We start from the raw sequence: 20,726 nt of genomic DNA, 5'->3' as shown, positions 1-20,726 counted from the left end.
ACAAACAGAATGGAATGTTTTTTGTGTTAATATTACAACATACACACAATTTGGATTTGTTTTGATTAACCCCACATTATGCAGGGGAAAATACCTGTGTGAAAGGAGAAAAAAAAAAAAACCCACAGCGATGACACTTAAGCATAGAGTTTGATTTTTGATAGTTTGATTTGGTTTGTTTCTGTTGATCTTTTTTTTTTTTTTGGAGGGGGCAGGGAGAGTGGGGATCTGCAACAATATGAAAAGATAAGTAAACATGATAAATCACTGTCTTTGCACATTGCTCTAAACCATCCCTAACCAACATTATCTGAAATCTCTTCAGATTGTTTCCATGGGTTGTCACAAAATGCCAACATCAGATACTTGAGAATTACCACATTCAAATAAACAATGTGGGCTACAGTAATAATCTAAATTTTTAAAAAAGAAAGAAAAGAGAAGAGAAGATGACCATCTCTGTGCAATTTGTGCAATCATATGATGAATAGAACATCGGTCTCATTTAACCTACAGTACAATGACATTTTCACACGACAGAATGGACAAACTTCATGCTTTACTCCTTGAGTCTGGAAAATAAAATGCAACATGTCCCTTTCAGCCAAATGCCAACCTGTCAACATCTATCCATTATACAAGGCCTGCCAGTTCCTTACGTCTTGACGCAAGGATAGACGTGTGTAGGTGTAAATGTCAGGAGAGCCAAGTTATCATGCACACAGCACTATTATCTCCACCTTGCACCTATTCATTCAAGGTTTCATGTGTGTATATACAAACTGTATTCTGAATGCAACCTACACACACCAGCATCAATAGTATGTCTGACACATGATAAGTGACAGCGTTGCGTGTTTAAATAGACCGTTTTTGTAATGTGTTTAAATTCAATACATGCTTTGTTCACAAAAAGATTGCCTAGGCAACCAAAAAGCTTGCCAGAGGCTTGCCCTGCCTAACAGCAACTGATGGACGATGAGTGAATTCCTGCCTAAGAAACTTACTAGATCGGTTCTGAGATACATTCAAATCTTATGTATGCTTTAGTCACAAAAGTTGCCCTTTTACAACCACAATGCTTGCAAGAGGCTTGTCCTACCTGGCAAACAACTATGCAAATTCCTGCCTATGGAAAGTAATGGGAGTAGGTGACTGAAATGTTTCATTAATGGGCTGTAGAATCTATAAATTGTAATGCATTGCAGAAATGGTCTGTTGGAGGGAGCAGGTGAATGAACTAGTTCACTACTAGGCTGAAGAAAAAGAAACATAGTGAATTTCAATACTTTACAAAAAGTCCATTATTCAGATGTAAATGTTTTATTTTGCATTCTTTTAAGGGAATGTCACAGAAGGATACAGACTGAAAGACTTCAGACCATTGCTTGGAGTTCTGTCTCCCTCCCCTTTTTTCAGGAGACTTCTTATTGTTCAAATATTTGTACCTTTTTTTTGGGGGGGGGGCAAATTCAATATGACTTTCACTTTCATTTTACTTCACTGAAAATTTGCAATACAATCCTTCACAACTTCTCTTAACCTCACTGGTATGCTTTGATACTATGTATCACGTCAAAAGTTAACATGTGTTGACACAGTGTATTTTCACAGTGATAACCTGTCCAAACAAGATTTCAATTTAGCACTACTGAGAGATGTCTGTTCCTATACATATCTGATCTCTGTGTTTGAAAGTATGCGTCTTTCAAACGTCCCAAACCAACCTGCTTTATTGTCAGCAACAATTCAGAGGACCCATTCATTTTTTGGGTTTTTTTTTTGTTCTTTTTTGACTGATACAAATCCTGTTTCCTGTGTGCATGACATTTATACCAAACAGAATTTGTCAAGCTTTAATACACGTACAATGTAAGAATGCGGGTGGATAGTAGCAGCAGGACTCTAATTCCATACATCAATCTGACAAAGCATTAAAGCTCTTTATGCTCTAAAGAGACAAAGAGATTTGTGCACTAGATTTTCAATATTCAAATTCACCGCTTTGGCAAACGATCCGCATTGCCTTTGTCCCAACAGTTATCACATATCGCTCGTGTACTACAAGCCCACATGACTATGAGTGGTAATGCCAAAAACAACACAGTCCTTGCACACACCATGTGCCAAACTAGAAATAACTCTGATGTGTGTTTTTGTCATCTTATCAAAACATTTTTGTCACAATGAATCCAGATGGGGGGGGGGGGGGGAATTGCCTAGTCGCTGCAGCAATTCAAAACATGGCTCCCAGCCCCACCCCCCTTAAAATGGAAAAAAAGAAGAAGAAAAAGAAGCAAGAAACAAGCAAACTCATGCATCACGCAGGAGTGACAATTACTTGGGGGAAGCCAGCACCCCCACGTGCTGCTGTGTTAACGGTAGGCCTCGCTCCAGTCTACCCACTAATCAAATTACCACATCACATCCTGTCTTGGCCCCCACACACGCACATCCACAACAGTCGCAGCACACCCCCATGTCGGAGCGCTGCTCCTGCACCCGCAGTGCCATTGACGGCTTCTAGATTTTCGGCTGCCATCGACTAGAAGGGCACGGTCATGACATCACCACAGAGCGGCAAGATCTGCGGCGAAGGCAGCGAGCCGACATTCTACGAACCCACACCAACCATAGCTACTCAGTCATTGGTTAGAGGAGCAGCAATAATCATTCCTCTACACCTGGCTGAAGACGAAACCGTCTCTTCTGCTTATCAAACCTCGAACCCCTGAACGCACACTTGACAACTCAGAAAACCAAAACACAGCCACAGCCTTCTCTATGTAATGTAGAACATCATTCTTGTGTCTGAATCATAGTTGACAATATTTACCACTAAGTTTCACGGTGTCATGTCTAGAAATGCGGCAGCAGATGTTATCTACAAAGATCACTCTGTAATCAGTACCAAATGAGAAATGTTTCGAAAATTTCAAAAAGTCATCTTTATCACGATAATGAGGGAGTGTCCAGAATTACATTAATGAGATAACCAATCAAACTCTGGTTGAGTTAATGACATAGCCTCGCTAATAATCCACTTCATTTCTGTTGTTTCAGTCAACTCTTTATTTGAGCAGTCAATATTTGACATTGCATCAATTCAAAATAGCGATATTAATGTAGATGGGAAAAAAAAAGAATACATGGGAAAAAAAAACATTCAAACTGCCTCGAAACTGAGCAGTTTCTGTGGAGTATTGTCAAGTGTTTGCTATTCAAGTATGCTGTATCCCACAGAGATGAAACAACTTACACGCATCAATGTTCCTCATTCAAACATGCCATGAACACAAGATTTATACATATGATCAATCAACAGGAAAGGGAGTGTCCATGGCAACAATTTTCCAACCACCTCCCCCCCCCCCCCAAAAAAAAGGAAGAAAAATCATCCTACATTTCTGGGAAATATCCCACATCATTCACGATGATATTTCTGTGCACATTCCTACACACACACAAACACGAACACACACCCATACACTTGGCTTCCTCACACGATCTCCACTTTTCGTTACCCAATGCTATGAATAGTGGCGGTCACAGTCACAGTCACTGCCACATAACTGGCCGATTTAGACTGGGAAATAAAGTGGATCAACAACTTCCTGCTATAGCAGTCAATACACTGAGAATAGAGCTATGGGACTGCACACGCTCAAAGGCTAACAAGCCTAATGATTACATCCCAAGGAAGTATCATCTGCCATGGCACATGATCCATGAGAACATTGAGGCAACCTGTCTTCTCTTGACGAAGCTTGTCAAGTAATCTCCACATTTCCATGAACGATGCAACACTCTATCAACACAGACCATCGTATCGGCCAAAAGGCAATATGAATTCATATTCCCCCAAACTGCCCATCCAGTAGATTTTCTAGTGGCACTGCACATGAGTTGAGTATAATTGTATGTTTAACCTGCTACAAAAACAAAAATTCACAAATAATACAAATTCACTAATTAACAAAAGCCAACACAATGGACACAAAGAAGCACCAAGCACAGGTTACATACACCATCTCATGTTCAAAATTTGTGGTTGTTTTGTGGTCCACAAACAAAAATTTACAGTCACTCATGTAATAATGTGTTTGCCTGGTGAGATAAGTAAACATTCAAGAGTGCTGTATGAAACTTTGCACTTTCTTTGTCCAGAGATGTTCCTGCATGCACACACCACTACGATTTAATGAAGGCCAGATTGCATTCACTACATTTCCATGCGAAACAATCCCAGTGTTCTCTGTTTTATGCAATGCAGAACAGCAAGCGAGTATTGAAGTGAATAAATGTCAATAACAAGCTCCATACAATGAGCACGTGTTGAATATTCAAAGTAGTGCAAATCTATATTCATTGTTAAAAAGGACTGAGCACAAATTGAGGTTTGCTAAAGAGAAGAGCAAGTTCATTTCTGAGCTCTGTGACAAGTTTCGCACCATGCCGATGCACCCATGCCGATACACACAACCACATACGCACCTGTCCTTTTCTGTTGACCCCAATGATACCAGCCGAGGACTCGTGGGCAGCCGTGACGAAGATGGTGTCACCACTGATGCGATTCATGTAGATGCAGGTGGCCGTCTCGACATCGTACAGGTGGACGTAGCCATACTTGGTGATGAGGAAGATGACATTGTGCTTGGGGCTGACCTGTATTCATGGTAAGGCATTCATGTCACAGAGTTATGATTTGTCACAGTGAAATATTACAATTAGTGTTGAAGAACCTCTGTATGGCATCATTAGAATTAAAGCCGCTTTTGGAACATATTTTACTCAATACAGCTGTTTGCTCAGAGATTTTTAACCAATAACACTGAATGAATCTAAGCATCTGACAATAGGACTAAACCATTCTGAGGCAGACATTTTTCATTGTGTGTGCGTTTTCTTGAAGCGATTAAAATGACAAAGTGCATTTTTGCACACGTTGCAAAGTATTGCATGTATGTGTACCTGGTTCACTGGAAACCAATGTGCATATCTTGATGCTAGCCCTGCTTTAAACCCAAACATACTTCTCAGAAGGACTCAAAATTCATCTTCCACCAATTGAAATTTGCTTGCAATATGTTGAAAGGGTCCACCGAGAAACAGGTCTGGCTGATGCGATTTGCCTGGATATTGAGTTGTTTTGGAATATTTTGAGATCACAGGTGTAAAATACAGTTCAACCTCGATTATCCGGCCATGTCGGGACCGGCGCTCATCCGGATAAGCGAATTGGCCGGATATGGGAGACACAATGTTGATGTATAAAGCTGCCGTCCAAGCTGCCGTCCCAGTGCACTGGCAGCTAGGCAGGTAGCGTACCCCGCAACGGTGGTGATGACTGCTTACTTTTACGATGAAAATGTGGTGTGAATTTATGTTAGTTCTGTCGGGAATATTGTAGGTAAATCGTGTGAGTTTTGTAGAAATTTTAATTGAGTTTAAAGTCACTGTTTTTTTCTCAATTTTTGGATGAAAAAAAAAAGTCTTTCACTGCGTGAACGCGTCCGGATAATAAAATTTCCGGATAAAAGGAGGCCGGATAATCGTGGTCAAACTGTAATTTCAATCGTAGTACAAGACTTTAATTCCTGAAGCGCCTTCCCCATTCAGTAGTAGGTAGGTAGAACATTATAAGAAGATTGACTGTGCCCAAACAATCGTATTTTCCAACAAGCTGCATGCGCTTCACTCTAGCACAGCAAATCAGTTGGTACGGCTGTGGCCCGATTTGTCGATTATCGATAATGGGAAATTATTGTATACGCCATACATTCAGCGAGTCTAATTTTACACAAATCACGACTTCCCGACAATTTCACAAGTGGTTAAATTTGCGATCGTGGAGTACAATACTGAATGGAGAGATGTATGTGTGCAGGACATATTCATGTTTGGATCAGCGCATATTTTCACATTTTTAAATTGGCGAATAGCACCTGACTCACAAAATTTGTGAAAAAAGAAACCATACAAAATATACAGCGTATACAGTATGTAGCAACCATGATCGGGTAAAGCTCTGAGATTGTAGTACTTCCGGCCAACTTTTTTTGGTAATATTTCACATTTTCATCATTAAAGGACAAGTTCACCTTCATAAACATAAGGATTTAGAGAATGCAGCAATATTAGTAGAACACATCAGTGAAAGTTTAAGGAAAATTGGACAATCGATGCAAAAGTTATGAATTTTTGAAATTTTTGTGTTGGAACTGCTGGACGCGGAGACTACTACAGCTTGCGATGTCATATGAGTACAAAAGTATAAAGAAAATGTAAAGAAAATTCGACATATTTTCACTTTTTTCGCACAACAAAAGAGCATTTGACTTGCCTCTTTCTAAAGGCAGGGGGAATAATATTACCCTAACATATGTCGGTAACAAGTCAAGGGAATGTGTACTTTTTTCAAAAGATGAAATTTTGTGAAATTCTCTTTATATTTTCCTTATATTGTTGTACGCATGTGACATCGTACACTGCAGTAGTCTTCTCATCCAGGGGTAACTGCACAAAAACTTCAAAAATTCATAACTTTTGAACGGATTGTCCAAGTTTCCTCAAACTTTCAATGATGTGTTCTACTAATATTGCTACATTTTCCCAATCCTTATGTTTATGAGGGTGAACTTGTCCTTTAACCACCTGAAATTACACCACCCTGTTATTACAGCATCATTTTACACATTTCTTATGCACAGGTCTCCATTCTAGAGCAAAAATCAACAGTTCTGCAGGCGTATGAGAACTATGTTTTCACTTTAAAGAAATGAGACCCAGCTTGAACACGGGGGAGGCATGTGTCAGATTGTGGTAATAGTCACTCACCTGCATGGCAACAGGGAAATCACTCTGGGCTTCCGGTGGGAAAAAGAGGTCCACAGCTTTCTTGGTAAAGGGCTGGTTGCCAGAGGCTGGCGATCCAACCTCAATGATGTGCAGCTGTAGGGGGGAGGGTCCAAGAAACCTCATGACTACACACAAAAACTTTCACATGGATGAAGTGGAACCACACAGACAGATGGCTAGAATGCAATCCGGATTAAACAAAAATTACCAAAAGTGTGTTTTCTTATTTTAACAGCATGCAACATTTACCTCTCTTCTATAGGTCCATCAAATTCACATTATTTCAACAATCAAGGTGTCATTCTGAATGTGCACTAAGGGGCAACCACAACCATAACCTGATCTTGAAGTGCTGTTTATATCACGCTCATAATGCTTCAATCAGATTTCCAATATATACTTCACTTTTAATCATTTTTGTATGATGCAATAAACTCATGCCAGTCAAAAACTTTAGACCCCAAACACATCAAATTTTGCCTCCACTGGAACCAGATGGAGTCATTATGAAACCATTCGCAGTAATAACTATCTGCCCTTAAAAAAGGTCCTTGCTGCCACACGAACCAAACTTTGCAATGAAGAGAAGAGACCTTTCAAACTACACTGGTATTTTCATAAGGACTGTAACTGGTACCCTATCCCTAGGGCCCCTGAATATCCCTACTTTGCATATGGACTATGTGAGATTCCCCTAACTATAATGGATGATCCTAAGTAAATTTCGATAAAATCTTCTGTTTCCATGACAACAATGAATGTGCAATAAAACTTCATTAATGATGTGCGACATATGGCACAAGAACCACACCTGACGATGAGCGATGGCAACAACTGAATTGCATGCAAGCCAAAAATTTGTAACTCCACAAGTTAACTTTGCTTGAGAGTATGTACCGCATGACTAAAAATATCTTGAGACCACCATTCTAGAGCATGATTCATCATCTATTTCTCCTATCAACACGGATGGTGACATTATCAAGATCACTTTAGGGCTCTTACCTTTCCTCCAGCAGCACCACGGACACCAAAGCAGAAGAGGGTGGATGGTTCTGGGTTGTTTTCCATCTTGAAGGAGGTGAAGCAGGCTGCGTGGCCTTCAATGGGCTGGCTAACCTTTCGCTCGACGGAATACAACTGCATGGCGCCCACGACACGGTTTTGCTGCGTAGATGATTACCAAGGGAAAAGCACATGGTAAATGTAACTACAGTGAAGACTGCTGCTGATTAGAGTTGGCATGGCAAGAGAGCATGCCTAGAATATGAAGAGCAGATGGCAAACACACTCTTCTTATTCACTGGGACTGTTCATAAGAGGAGAGTGCTTGTTATCCCATTGAACTTGAATTACATGCTCAAAGCCTGAGCATAGTTATGGAAAAGTGAAAAAGAAACTACAGTAATATTAGACTTTTTAGTCTTGTGCGACAGATGCTCATTATTTGACATCTGGGTCCATAGGAGTTTTATGCAAGATCACTTTATTGCCAGAACTATGAAAATCAAATTGGAGGCAAATTATATTTCATGTACAAGGAAAACTGCATTATGTATTAATTCAAACATCCAACAACACTTCTTTCATGCCTAAGATAAAAATAATGCAAGGCCCATGGTGGTTAATACAATATGACAAAGTTTTTACTATTTCTTTTTTTATCTAACATTTGTAAGGCAAACCATACCTGGAGCTTTAGAGCATCAATCTTCTGGACAGAAAAAAAAAAATACTTCTTACAAATGCAAGAACTTCGGGTTAATGACAATATGTCATGACCCAAATGATGTTTTATAAATCCAAGAGATTACTCAGTATTAGATATTTTTTCCAGAACACAAAACCCTATTAAGAGGAGAGGCCTTGCCATTGTCATCAGTACACCATCTAATTTAAATCACTACTGACTGTATCAATTAACAAATGTTCTTCTCAACTCTAACATTATCACACGAATATATGTACAAGATATAGGGGCACCTTCATCTCCTGCCCCGCCCCAATCCTCAAATATGGATTAAAGACTGCCCTTACCTGGGCTGAGATGCCAATGAGCAGGAGCCAATGCATTTTGGCGTCCGTTCGGTAGTTGATGATCTGGCAGCCAGCGAGGCTGGAGTGGCGGTCGAAGGCCTTGATGGGCTGCGAGTCGCCCTCCATGCCCCAGTGGTAGACGGTGGTGTCCGTCACCAGGCCGATGGTGTTCACGTTGATCCACTTCCAGAAGGTCACCTCCTCCGTCATCGTGTGCGCCTTCATCTTGCTCTTCATCTCGATGTTGAAGATCTGGAGGGTGCGTCCAGCTGCACACGACAAAGGGGCAGAGAAACTATGATAAATCTGTGCAGTGTGAAAGCTTCCCGAGAGTTGGCTCCAGTATAACATGTTGTCAATGCAGTCCTGAGCCACGACATTTTACAAGATTAATCGCATGACATGCAGATTTACATGTGCAAAGTTTAAATTTGTTGTTCAAATGCAGTACATGACCTACACTAAAATGTCAAGTCTGCCTGAATCACTTTAAGATATAACAACTGAAAAAACATGATGAGCTTTTCAATCATTTCAGTGACTCTAAGACATAAAGTATTTGGACTACTACGGGAAATTGTTTTATCCCACTGTCATGTATTATTCACTATGCAGCTTTGTACACAATTTTATTTATTCATTTTTTCATTTTATCATTTTTTTTTTTGCTTGTCTACATGAACCTATTGTGTGATGTCCAAATGATTGACTGAAGCTTGCTCATAATGTTTTCATTTATTAATCTAAATTGTGTTTATAAATTTTCATTTTATTGTAGTGTTCTGAGCCCCATGGGAAAAGCGTGCTAAACATTAATCGTAAATTGCAAAATATTGCTCTGAAAGCGTTATCACGTGGGAACAGTTGATCAGTGGAAATTTCGACAACACTGCATCAATATCAAAAGAGTCATTAGACTAGAAGTCATTATGAATGCAACTGAATCAAACATCGGGCTAAAGTGCAGTCATACTCGATGGAATGAATTAGATAAAATTTCTTTGTAGACACAGCTTCTGTGCATGAAGACTGATCAAACAAATGCAGTCCATGATAATGGGATTTCCTCTGTACATGTACAGCGCATGTATGTACAAAGACCATTGTAAACCAGAACATGTACTATCGCTTCAGTGTAGTGCATTGAGTTGCATGTGATTACATACGCCGTTTTATATGTAAATGTCGCTTACTTGTATATGATTCTGCTGGGTTTTGCATCAAAGGCATACTACGTTAGAGGGATCCACTGCACAACGTGTGATGGCAGTTTGCCATTCTGTCTGTTCGGGTCATTAAATGAAGCAAAGTGCCTTCTCCCCTTCTTATTCTTCTTTCTTTAATCAGGGCTTCACATGTGGCACTATTTCCTTTGATTTGAAGTCCGACTAGATACAACTCTGCCCACATACAAACACATTTGTGTCATGTCACAGTCAGGACACAAAGCCCTATTCATATAATGCTAATTTACTGGCAACAGAAGGGTTTGAAGTTTTAGCCTAAATTGCTTTGTATTATGTATCATCTTACAGCAAAAAGGCATTCTCAGTTGTCAAATACCAAAAAAGAGCACTATATACCCAAGAGCCTAATAGTGGAAGGCACCATGCAACCATACCACTTTGAATAGGTCTGGGACAAAGGGACTTCTATGACTATTAGCAGTGCAGATTAACCGATACCCAATCAAGTGTACAGTAATGACATGAAGCAGATATCCTTTGGCACAAAATTTGTTATCAATGTCAAAGGCCCAATACTAAATTACAGACACTTGCTGGAGTCAAGTTTGAGCCAGACCCCAAGAATTCATGCTAATGAGGGCTGAGAGGTAGCACAAAATTAATAGAAAAAGCCATGAGATACGTCAGCAATAATTAATCAGCTCAAGATTAATCAGAGGAAACTGTCATGACCATCAGAAAAAGGACATGGCTAATACTGCACTTCCTCCCACATGAAGAGTAAAACATTAACTCCTATCAACTAAAAGCACCTGATACAATTAAAATGAAGAAAATAGAAGCGGCGAAAAACACAAAATTTCAGAAAATATTGAATATTATCAACTACCACTATAAATATTCATTTCATTTCTGAAATGAGCTAGATTCCTGTGCCCTCTCAAAACTGTCTATTTCTCTTGCATTCATTTAGTTTCCAAAATATTCATCTCGAAGTTGGCTTCTTTGAATGAATGCAAAACCTTTGAAAAGATAGAGTGGTAAAAATCAGACAAGAATTTAGACATTCAAAATATTGGCAGTCATGTCCACTTGAACCATCCTTATATCACAACCATGGTATCCTATGGGGTATTCAGAAAAAAAAAAAAAATTCTATACAGGTATGATGCAGCTTTAATTTATCTTTTATGCACCATTTTATATATATTTTTTTTGCTTTCAACACGAATATCAGAACCATGATTATTATCTTGCATTCGCAGAAAGGTGCTGACTTACTTTATCTTAACGTGGGTGTGGGTGTTAGGACATAATGTCCTCTCTATTGTCACATCAAGGCAAAGGAGAACCCTTTTTTCGGGAGGGGGGTTGTGTGTAAATCTAGAGACATTACATCACAATGAAAGAAAATATTTGAGAAGCATGTGGCATCATGGCCATGTAGTCACACAGCTTTTTTACCTGCCTTGCCCGTGCCCGCTAGATTACCAATGTCACGGTGAAAGTGTTTTCACTATTTTCTATATTTTATTCAAAATTACATTTCTCTCCTTTTCTCTCTCTCACCCTCCCATGCTCTCTCTTGAGTTAAAATTTGTCAGTATGATAGAGGGAACAGTACAATTTTCGCAAATTACGGAAAACTTTTATCATTCTATTAAACCTCTTTTCTATCTAGTCAAATCTTTTCTATTTTTAGTTAACTCCTACTCAAGGAAATTACACTTTCTCTTTAAGCCCACTGCTAACTAATCAACTGCAAATAGGAAAGTCTTAGCGCAGCATTGAAAATATAATAAAAACAAGAATTATCACGATGAGGCTGTCAATCACGGCCTGAAGAATCATATTTCCCTAGGTTTTCTGCAGCAGAATTCCACCGCCAGTAGTGCCTACTTCACAATGGCATAAAGAGAAAGAGAGAGAGAAAAAAAAAGAGGAAATCATAGAGTTGCTGTCAAAGAGCAACCTGCCTTGCAGATGTACGCAGTAGAGTACACATGTAGGTCAATTACAACACAAGCACCAGGAAGCCAGGTTGTCCCACAAGTGGGGACTTAAAGCGATGAGTAATCCCTGTTGTGTGGGACACTCCTGTGTGATTAAACGCATCCTCTCACCCCGCTGATGGCCTGACGCTATTTGCAGGCTCTCCGTGCACATCTACAACTCCTGATTGCTGGTATTAATGGCACATCTCCATGGTACTGTAATGACTGATCAGAGATTTTTATAGTCTAGATGGGTAGATGCGTAAAGACTACACCCACTGTACATACCAAATGTAGTGCTGTATGACGTACTATAAAGCAATATATTTTCACTGCATGAAATTTTCTTGAATTGGAGCTGAATGCCTTTTTCGTGGCATGAAATTTTCACAAATTGCCACTGGCATTCAATGCATAGTGTAGACAAGAACTTTCGCATGCACTTTAATTTCACAAATCTTCACTCTCACAAAATCAAAACGTACACAAACATTCCTGGACTTACAGTATCATGTGACTACCTGCACTGCATATCAATGGTGCAACATTTTTGTATGCTACAATGGCAATGGTTTTTCAATCTTCTATTTCAATGTGTTCACAACATCAGTTCAGAGTTGGTTATCCTATACAATGATACACTTAGTTCAATTTTGGACAAACATGCACCTTTGATTACCAAGACTGTGTCATCTCATCCACGGGTACCATGGTTCACAGATGATGTAAGAACACAAAAAAGAATAAGAAGGAAAGCTGAGAAGAAATGGTTGAGAACGAAATCTCCTCTTGATTATGAGAATTTCAAAGCTGCCCGTAATAGAACTTTATTTGTTATGAATAGTGCACGTCGTACATATTACTCTCAAATGATCAAAGAAAATAGTTCAGATCAAAGGTGTCTCTTCAATGTTACTAAATCACTGCTGAATATGACAAAGTTTCATGTTGTAATACCTCACCATATTGATAAGAGGACATTTGTTGATGATCTGGGAAAATTCTTCTGTGATAAGATAGTAAAAATTCATTCTCAGATTGAGTCCTCTGTAGATGATGGGATTTGTCCTTTTGATGATATAGATTTTCAGATTTCACACAATGCAAACTTCAATCATTTCAAAATGTTATCTGTAAGAGATGTTGAGAAATTAGTTTCTAGTCTGAGCAAAAAGTCCTGCTCCTTGGATCCCATGCCAACAAACCTTGTTTTGCATTGCACAGAATCACTCCTCCCGGTCTTTACTAAACTCATCAATGTGTCTCTCTCCAGTGGTCTCTTTCCATCTGAGTGGAAAATGGCACTAGTTAGGCCACTTCTCAAAAAACGTGGTATGGAAGTGAGTTATGACAACCTAAGACCAGTTAGCAATCTACAATATGTATCAAAACTGGTTGAAGGAGCTGCTACTCAGCAGATTTTAGAACACCTACAGGGTAATGAATTGCTTCCATGTATGCAGTCTGCATACAGGCAGTTTCATAGCACAGAAACGGCCTTAATTAAGATCAAGAATGATATTTTATTGGCAATGGATGATAAAAAGGTAACATTTTTGGTATTGCTCGATCTAAGTGCTGCATTTGATACTATCGATCATGGGATATTAGTGAAAATATTACATTCATCTTTTGGCATGAGTGAGTCTGTCCTTGCATGGATTGAGTCTTATCTTTTTAACAGACAGCAAAAGATTATGATAGAGGATGTAATGTCAAAGAATTTTGATGTTCCATACGGGGTGCCTCAGGGGTCACGCCTTGGGCCCCTTCTTTTTACACTTTATACAAGTAATCTGATCAAGGGTATTCAATGTTGTTTCCCGAATATTTCTTGTCATTGTTATGCTGACGATACACAGTTGTATATTTCCTTCAGTCCTGATAGTGAACAACACATTGATAGTATTTCAAACTTAGAATTCTGTATATGTTATGTCCGTTCTTGGATGTCCAAACATAAGTTAATGCTTAATGATGGAAAGACTGAGTTTCTTGTTGTGGGGACACCAAGACAAGTAGCAAAGCTGGATATTAGTAAGATATCAGTTGGAGATTTGGAAGTTAAACCATCGAGCTCTGTGAAAAACCTGGGTGTATGGCTTGATTCTCGTTTAAACATGGAGAAGCATATATCAACCACATGCAAGTCTGCTTTTTATATGTTGCATAACTTGCGTCACATTCGTAGATATTTGAGCCAGGAAGACGCTGAAACTCTTGTTCACGCATTCATTAGCAATAGGCTTGATTATTGTAATGGGCTATTGTTTGGTTTACCAGATTCACAGATAACCAAGCTTCAGCGTGTACAGAATGCATGTGCGAGACTTGTGTTCAGTTCGTCAAAATTTTCACATATTACACCTGTTTTGAAGAAGTTACATTGGTTGCCAGTAAGACAGAGAATTGTATTTAAAATTTTGATACTCGTTTATAAAGTATTGTATGGTCAAGCACCTGGTTATCTATCAGAATTGATATCAATGAAATCACACTCATATTCTCATAATTTACAAAGTACACAGGATAAGTTGCTTCTAAAGCAATCTCACTTAAAAACGAAAGTAACTTTAGGGGACTGTGCCTTCAGCTGTGCTGCTCCAAAACTTTGGAATACATTACCTGAGAAACTGAGGAAGGCATCATCACTTGTTGTCTTCAAATCTTTATTGAAGACTTATCTTTTTTCAGAAGCCTTTGATTAATTTGTTATTTATTTTCGTGTGTCTAATCAGAGACAGGAGCTCTGTTACATCACAGCGCAGTAGAGTATATGTACATAGTAGCTGCGCTATACAAATTTGTCTAATTATCATGAACACAGGGACTTCTATCTACTGTTACATTCATGAAGTTTGTGTAAAAGCAGCAGAAGTCCAGATAATGATAAATGGTATAAAATCAATGATTCCGAAAGTACAAAGTACTCCATTTCATTACTAATGATTAATAGTGACTTATATTGAAGTAACATGAAACATTCCCAAAGCCAATGATATTTTCTTCTAGGTGTATTTATCCATTTTTGTTTTTGTTTTTTTTTTAAAGTGGTTATCATGATGCGTTTTAAATGGTCGCCAAGACTGCAACACTGTAGTACCGTCTGTTGTTCATATTAACTCTCGTAATCCAATACCTCAGATATCAGAAACACTAAGGCAGAGTATAACAATTTGCATGCAGCTTTAGCTATAATTGTATGCCTCCTGATGAAACTGTCTTTTACAAAAAGATCTTTTTTTTACCAACTAATCTGCTTTCTTTTTTTTCAAAATTTTTTTCTCTCAAACTAGAAGTATTTCTTAATAAAATTTCATTACCTGCCATGAAATCTTTAACTAATGCAGTAACAACCTTTGAGTAAAATCTCTGACCAGTTTTGTGACCAATTATCTATGACCCCGTTTACAGTGCAGGGCTGGGCCGAGCCCAGCCTCAATTGCGAGGCCGGGCCCCGCAATTTTGTCCGTTTACACTGCCAGGCTCGGCCGCGCTTTTGATTCAAACCTCTAAATATTTTGTCGTAGTGGCGCTCTGCTTGTAAACAAATGCAATTTGTTATTGTCTGGTTTTCAGACCCTTTGCCAAATGAAGTCCGTGGCGACGAAGTCGCCATTCGGGCAAAGGCCTTTGCCGAAGGAAAAAAATCCTTTGCAGGACAAAACCACCTTAAACTATACTATAGTTTTCGACGTTGAGGGGGTTAATATCCTGAATAGCAAAAGATACGGGCAGAGGGTTTGGAAGCCAGACTAAAATTGGCCGCGCAATTGGCCGCGCATTTGGCCCAGTTTGCGTTTACACCAAGAAAAGGCCGGGCTCGGCCGCGGCCGAGACTACCTCCAGAGGGAGGCCAAATGCGAGGCCAATTTTGGCCTTTTGCACGTTTACACTCAAGCGGGGCTGGGCACGGCCGCGGCCAAGCCGCGGCTGAGCCTCGCACTGTAAACGGGGTCACTGCACCTGACACAAGTGTGATCAAAATTGTTCTGAAAGTTAATACATTCATATCTTTACCATCAAGTCATTCAACACTTTGGCCTTGATCTTTGACCACTAATTTTATGCACCTGCAGCTCAAAGCCATCACAAGTAGTCTGACGGAATTTTTTGCTGGTACGAGTTTGACTGAATTATTTCTTTTTTTTTCTTCTACAAAAAAAAGTAGACTCTGTATACAATGTATCTGCATGTACAGTTATACAGCTGTACACTGTACATTTGAGCTCCAAATTAAACATTTATAATGATCTTTCAAATGAATGACATTGACTTGCGCTATAAATTTTCAGAATAAAAAATGTTTGATTTTCAGTTATTATTTAATTTCTGAAGTTGTATGATTTCAGTTAAGCAACAATCAAATATTATACACATTCACTGCTTTTGCAACAACATTATTACAGAGTATCTGCAGCATAGTAGTATAACAAATTAATTGCAAATATATGTATTACACCATTTCAGGTACTATCACCTGAAATTAAGATTTTGAGCTTTTATTTTGATATATACTGACTTCAAAGGCAGTTCTTCATTGCCATACATTTGTCTTCATCTCTGTCTTTGTCCTTGTTCCTAAGGGTATCTGTTTTGTATCTCCATTTTAATATCATAATTTTGTATACTACTACATATCATACATTGTACTGCAAAAGTGGATATTTTCGCGCGACTAATTTTTCGCACTTGGCCGTGTAAGACAAGTTTCGTGTGTTCTTAATTTCATGGAATCAAGACATCAATTACTGGAACATATGGCGAGCAAAAGTATTCACGTGCTTATATTCGCATGCTTATTTTTGCATGCTTATTTTCGCGCTTGTTTCTAGTTGCGCGAAAATTTCAATACCGCAAAAATTTCCACTTTTTCTGCATTCATAAATGTTAAGGGCATACTCATTACAAGTTCATTACTTCTAGAGATGTGCCCCAGCAAGTTATAATAGAACACATTGTTGATTGTACTCATGTATAAATTGCTGGAAATGATTGTCATTGAACTGAACTGAACTAACATATTAATGCTAAGTTTCATTCAGATACATACATTGTATATTTAATACAATATGTATTAATTCGCTATGATTAGCTTGTACAGGAATAAGGTGTCCCTTCCCCTCCTCCCCCCCCCCCCAAAAAAAAAAACACAAGAAAAAACAAAACAGAACAAAAACTGTCTAATGAGGAGTATCATATTCAGGGGGTATAAAAATGGTATGACATGTGTAACTGACAGACAAACATAATCAAGGTCAATTAAATGCTTTCCAGTTGCATTTCGTTGTAGCGTTTTGTAAACATTAGTAGAAACAAGCACAAATCCCTTCTACAGTAATTGTCTGGTTTCATTTTGTTGTGATTTTGTAGGTTGCTGGTACTACATTGTACACTGTGAATGCTACATTTGTAAATGACAGATCAGAAGTGCAATACTAGCTTGATCAGTTCATCTGTCATTTTTTTTTCTTCTCTTTTGTTCCAGAGTAGAAGTACAGCCTCTGTGAAGAGAGGGCCACTTGAACTGCATGTAACCCGACCCACTTTACTCCTCAATCTCTCAGCAAAGTCAAGGCAGGCTGTACATTGAGCATCTACTATATGTTTAAATGAGATGCAGCGTCTCTCTTGCATGTATGTATGCATAATACCAATAATCCTCACCGGACGGCGCCCACAATGTGTTGCAGTCATAGTGGCCACGCATGCTGATGGGTTGTACTGACCACTGACCATATATTGATTTTCTGCCCCACATTGATTTTTCAGTTTCCCTCCTTTTTCCCTACGAGTATGCGCAGTGAGGTCCATGAATGGAGTTCCATTCATTAATTTTGCGCCAAAGTCACTTTTTATCAATTACAATGTACCCTATATTGGAGTACAATGTACTTCAATGTCATCAAATCATATATACAAGTATGAGGATGCAAATGTTGATGGAAGACTGTTTCAATCAACTCAATTTCTTCCTTGCTTGAAATTCTGGACATTAAGTTTGGAAATAATAAGATGCATTAAAGGAATGTGAAGATAGTACAGATTTCACTTAAAGACAACTTTCAGTGGACACATCCATAGGCCTTGATATCGTCAGGTCACATCCAACTCTTGACTGTGACAATAGTGGCATGCTACCTATAGTGTGTGGAGGAGAAAAGGAATCGCTCGCCAGCACAGTAACCCAATTCATTAAGCATGTGCACGGGCCAAGTTGGCAGTGACGAAGTTGCGCATGTCAATCTTACATCAAGTTATTCTAAGAAGGTCAGTTCTTGCATCATGTGCTCTTAGGAAGTGCTGTTTTGCTCTATCTCTCTCTAACACTAACATACACAGACCCACACACACATACACACACATCACATACACTCTCACACATGTTTACACTATTATAATTTTGACTCAAGATCTTCCTAGCATCGTTCAACACCATCACTTGCCAAGTGCAAACCTAGTGCTTTAGCATATGTACTGTACATATCTTCATGTAGGTTGAGCGGGAGCAGCTTTAGTAGCAAGGGACTAATACAGCATCACCCACAGAGGGAAATGCCAAGAAAGGAAATGCGAAGAGCCCCCACAAACATTTGATGCGCAAATCCGATGAAATCCGATGCCTCTCCAATTCGGAATTCCGGCGTAAACCACGGAATATCGGTGCAGAGGCACATAGGAATTTGTCAACGACGCACATGCGCGACTGGCACATGCACTTTTGTAAAATGCAAATGTTTCTTTTCTACCCGTACCCCATCCAACTTCCGCTCACGTAAGATTTAGTTTGTATCATGTATGTAGCCGTCTTCTCTTTTCTTTGGCCTACCATGATGCTCTATGGAAACACTGTGTTCCTCTGGATATTCAAGATCTTTACTTCCCCTGTCTACACTATTTTGGATTCATAAAAATAAACTAAGAAAGGCAGTTATTCCCACATTCCTCTCCCTACGGTTGAAGAAACTATGTCATTTTGGCTTTCACATTCAATGACAGCATCATAAAATCTCTGGAAACATGGAGAGATCTCCGATGATCAAGTCATCAGAAATTTTCATGAACATGGACTAAACTGAATGACCAAATATTTCAAATCAATTTCAATATACAAAGAAAAAAGAAAAAAACAACAACATAAGTTTGGTGTAATACATGGATGCACTCTATGACAAAGTTTGATCGTACCTTTGAGCGCAATGACTTTACTGGCAGGATTCATGATGGCAGAGTCTGCAGAAATGGGCCGCCGGATCGGGTTGGCGGAGTCATTGAGGTCGATGATCACCACCTGGGCCTGGTCGCCAACCTTCTCGCGGACACAGATGTACTTGTCCGACTCCATGGTCAGTGTGCTGAACCCGATGTTGGCGGCATTGATGCCCAGATTCTGGAGCTGTAGGTACCAGAGCACATGACAGCAGAGAAGATTTTTATAAATCAATTAGAACAACAGAGGTGATAATGATTACGTCATTTGCAGGAATGAATACCAATACTTCCAAATGAAAATATGCTTTTACAAACACAAGAAAAGGGCAACAAATAAACTTTATACATGTACCTATATATATAATAATATCTGAACTCATCCTGAGTTCTTTTTTTTTTCTTCTTTTTATTTTTGACAGTTTGCATGAACTGACCTTTCATGCTTTTATTCTTGTCTATGGTCAACATTTTTTTTTCTGATCTGAACGCATAATGTCCCTCTCTACAGCAGGGCAGTACACACCACATTTTATCCCCCTTGCCCCAAAAGGCATTTTCTCAAGAGGGTCATACAGATGTACAGATGTACTTTTCAGGCAAGTGCACACTCATTTTACTGGCCCCCACAGTATCAAAGGAAAACTTACCCCAAATTATACATTGTATAAGTACAAAATTTATACAGTATGTGGGTTCAGTGAATGCACATCAAATGGTGAAGCTTGATTCAAAAAAAAACAAAAAACACTCAGTTTAAAGGGTGTGAACCTTACCCTAAATGGAATGAGTTTTGGCTACAAATTTGTAAATTCGTATGCCATCATCATTGGATATTAAAGCAAACTACAACAATTTGTGATGCCACAGTAGGGACACGATACCAAGAAAATATGAAGAGAATTCAACATGTTTTCTTTTTTTTTCTAGCATAATGAAACAGCACTTATGACTTGATTTACCTATTTCAGGAGGCAAGGGGAATAATTTTCGTGTACAGATATTCTCGTGAATGAGGTCACTGAAATGTTTGGGAGATGTTGTTTTTTTTTTGTGATTTGTCACCCAGGCTATAGGAAATGCACTAATACCTATCTGTTCATGGTATTTTCACGTGTTGTCAGATTCAGGGCGTAACAGTAATTCATGAAGTTTGCAAAAATAAAACCCTCGGATTGTACATGTGAACATTTAGAGTATGTGCATGGTCAAAGGAATGTGCAATTTTCACAACATTTTGACTCACTACCATACACGTTTAAATATCTAGGGACCCATATGTTTCAAAGCTGTCTCCCTGCACACCGCTTCTAATCAACACCTGTACTACTGCACATTCAAAGACACACACCTACATGTAGTCTCAACCACACACAGGAGGTTTACAATGAGAGGTCGTAACATATGGAAGCTTCCTCTGCCATTTGCAGGCAGTGAT

At 39.0% G+C, this 20,726-nt stretch overlaps 1 protein-coding gene across 1 annotated transcript in view; it reads right to left on the bottom strand.

Moving 5' to 3' along the window:
• The window catches only part of LOC139741400 (clathrin heavy chain 1), a 57,757-nt gene that overhangs the window by 22,038 nt on the left and 14,993 nt on the right, over window positions 1-20,726 (bottom strand). Inside the window, exons 2-6 of the mRNA XM_071651980.1 lie at window positions 19,268-19,475; window positions 8,899-9,167; window positions 7,867-8,028; window positions 6,841-6,954; window positions 4,495-4,668 (exon numbers count right to left, since the gene is read on the bottom strand). Of these exons, the coding sequence (XP_071508081.1) occupies window positions 4,495-4,668; window positions 6,841-6,954; window positions 7,867-8,028; window positions 8,899-9,167; window positions 19,268-19,475 (927 nt within the window). The remainder of the gene's footprint in view (window positions 1-4,494; window positions 4,669-6,840; window positions 6,955-7,866; window positions 8,029-8,898; window positions 9,168-19,267; window positions 19,476-20,726) is intronic.

This window comes from Diadema antillarum, unplaced genomic scaffold (assembly GCF_040938485.1).
Source record: "Diadema antillarum isolate AM-2024a unplaced genomic scaffold, OU_Dant_1.0 seq00000927_RagTag, whole genome shotgun sequence".
NCBI lineage: Eukaryota > Metazoa > Echinodermata > Echinoidea > Diadematoida > Diadematidae > Diadema > Diadema antillarum.
The sequence above is the reverse complement of the archived record's forward strand: the minus strand, read 5'-3'. Positions and strand labels throughout refer to the sequence as shown.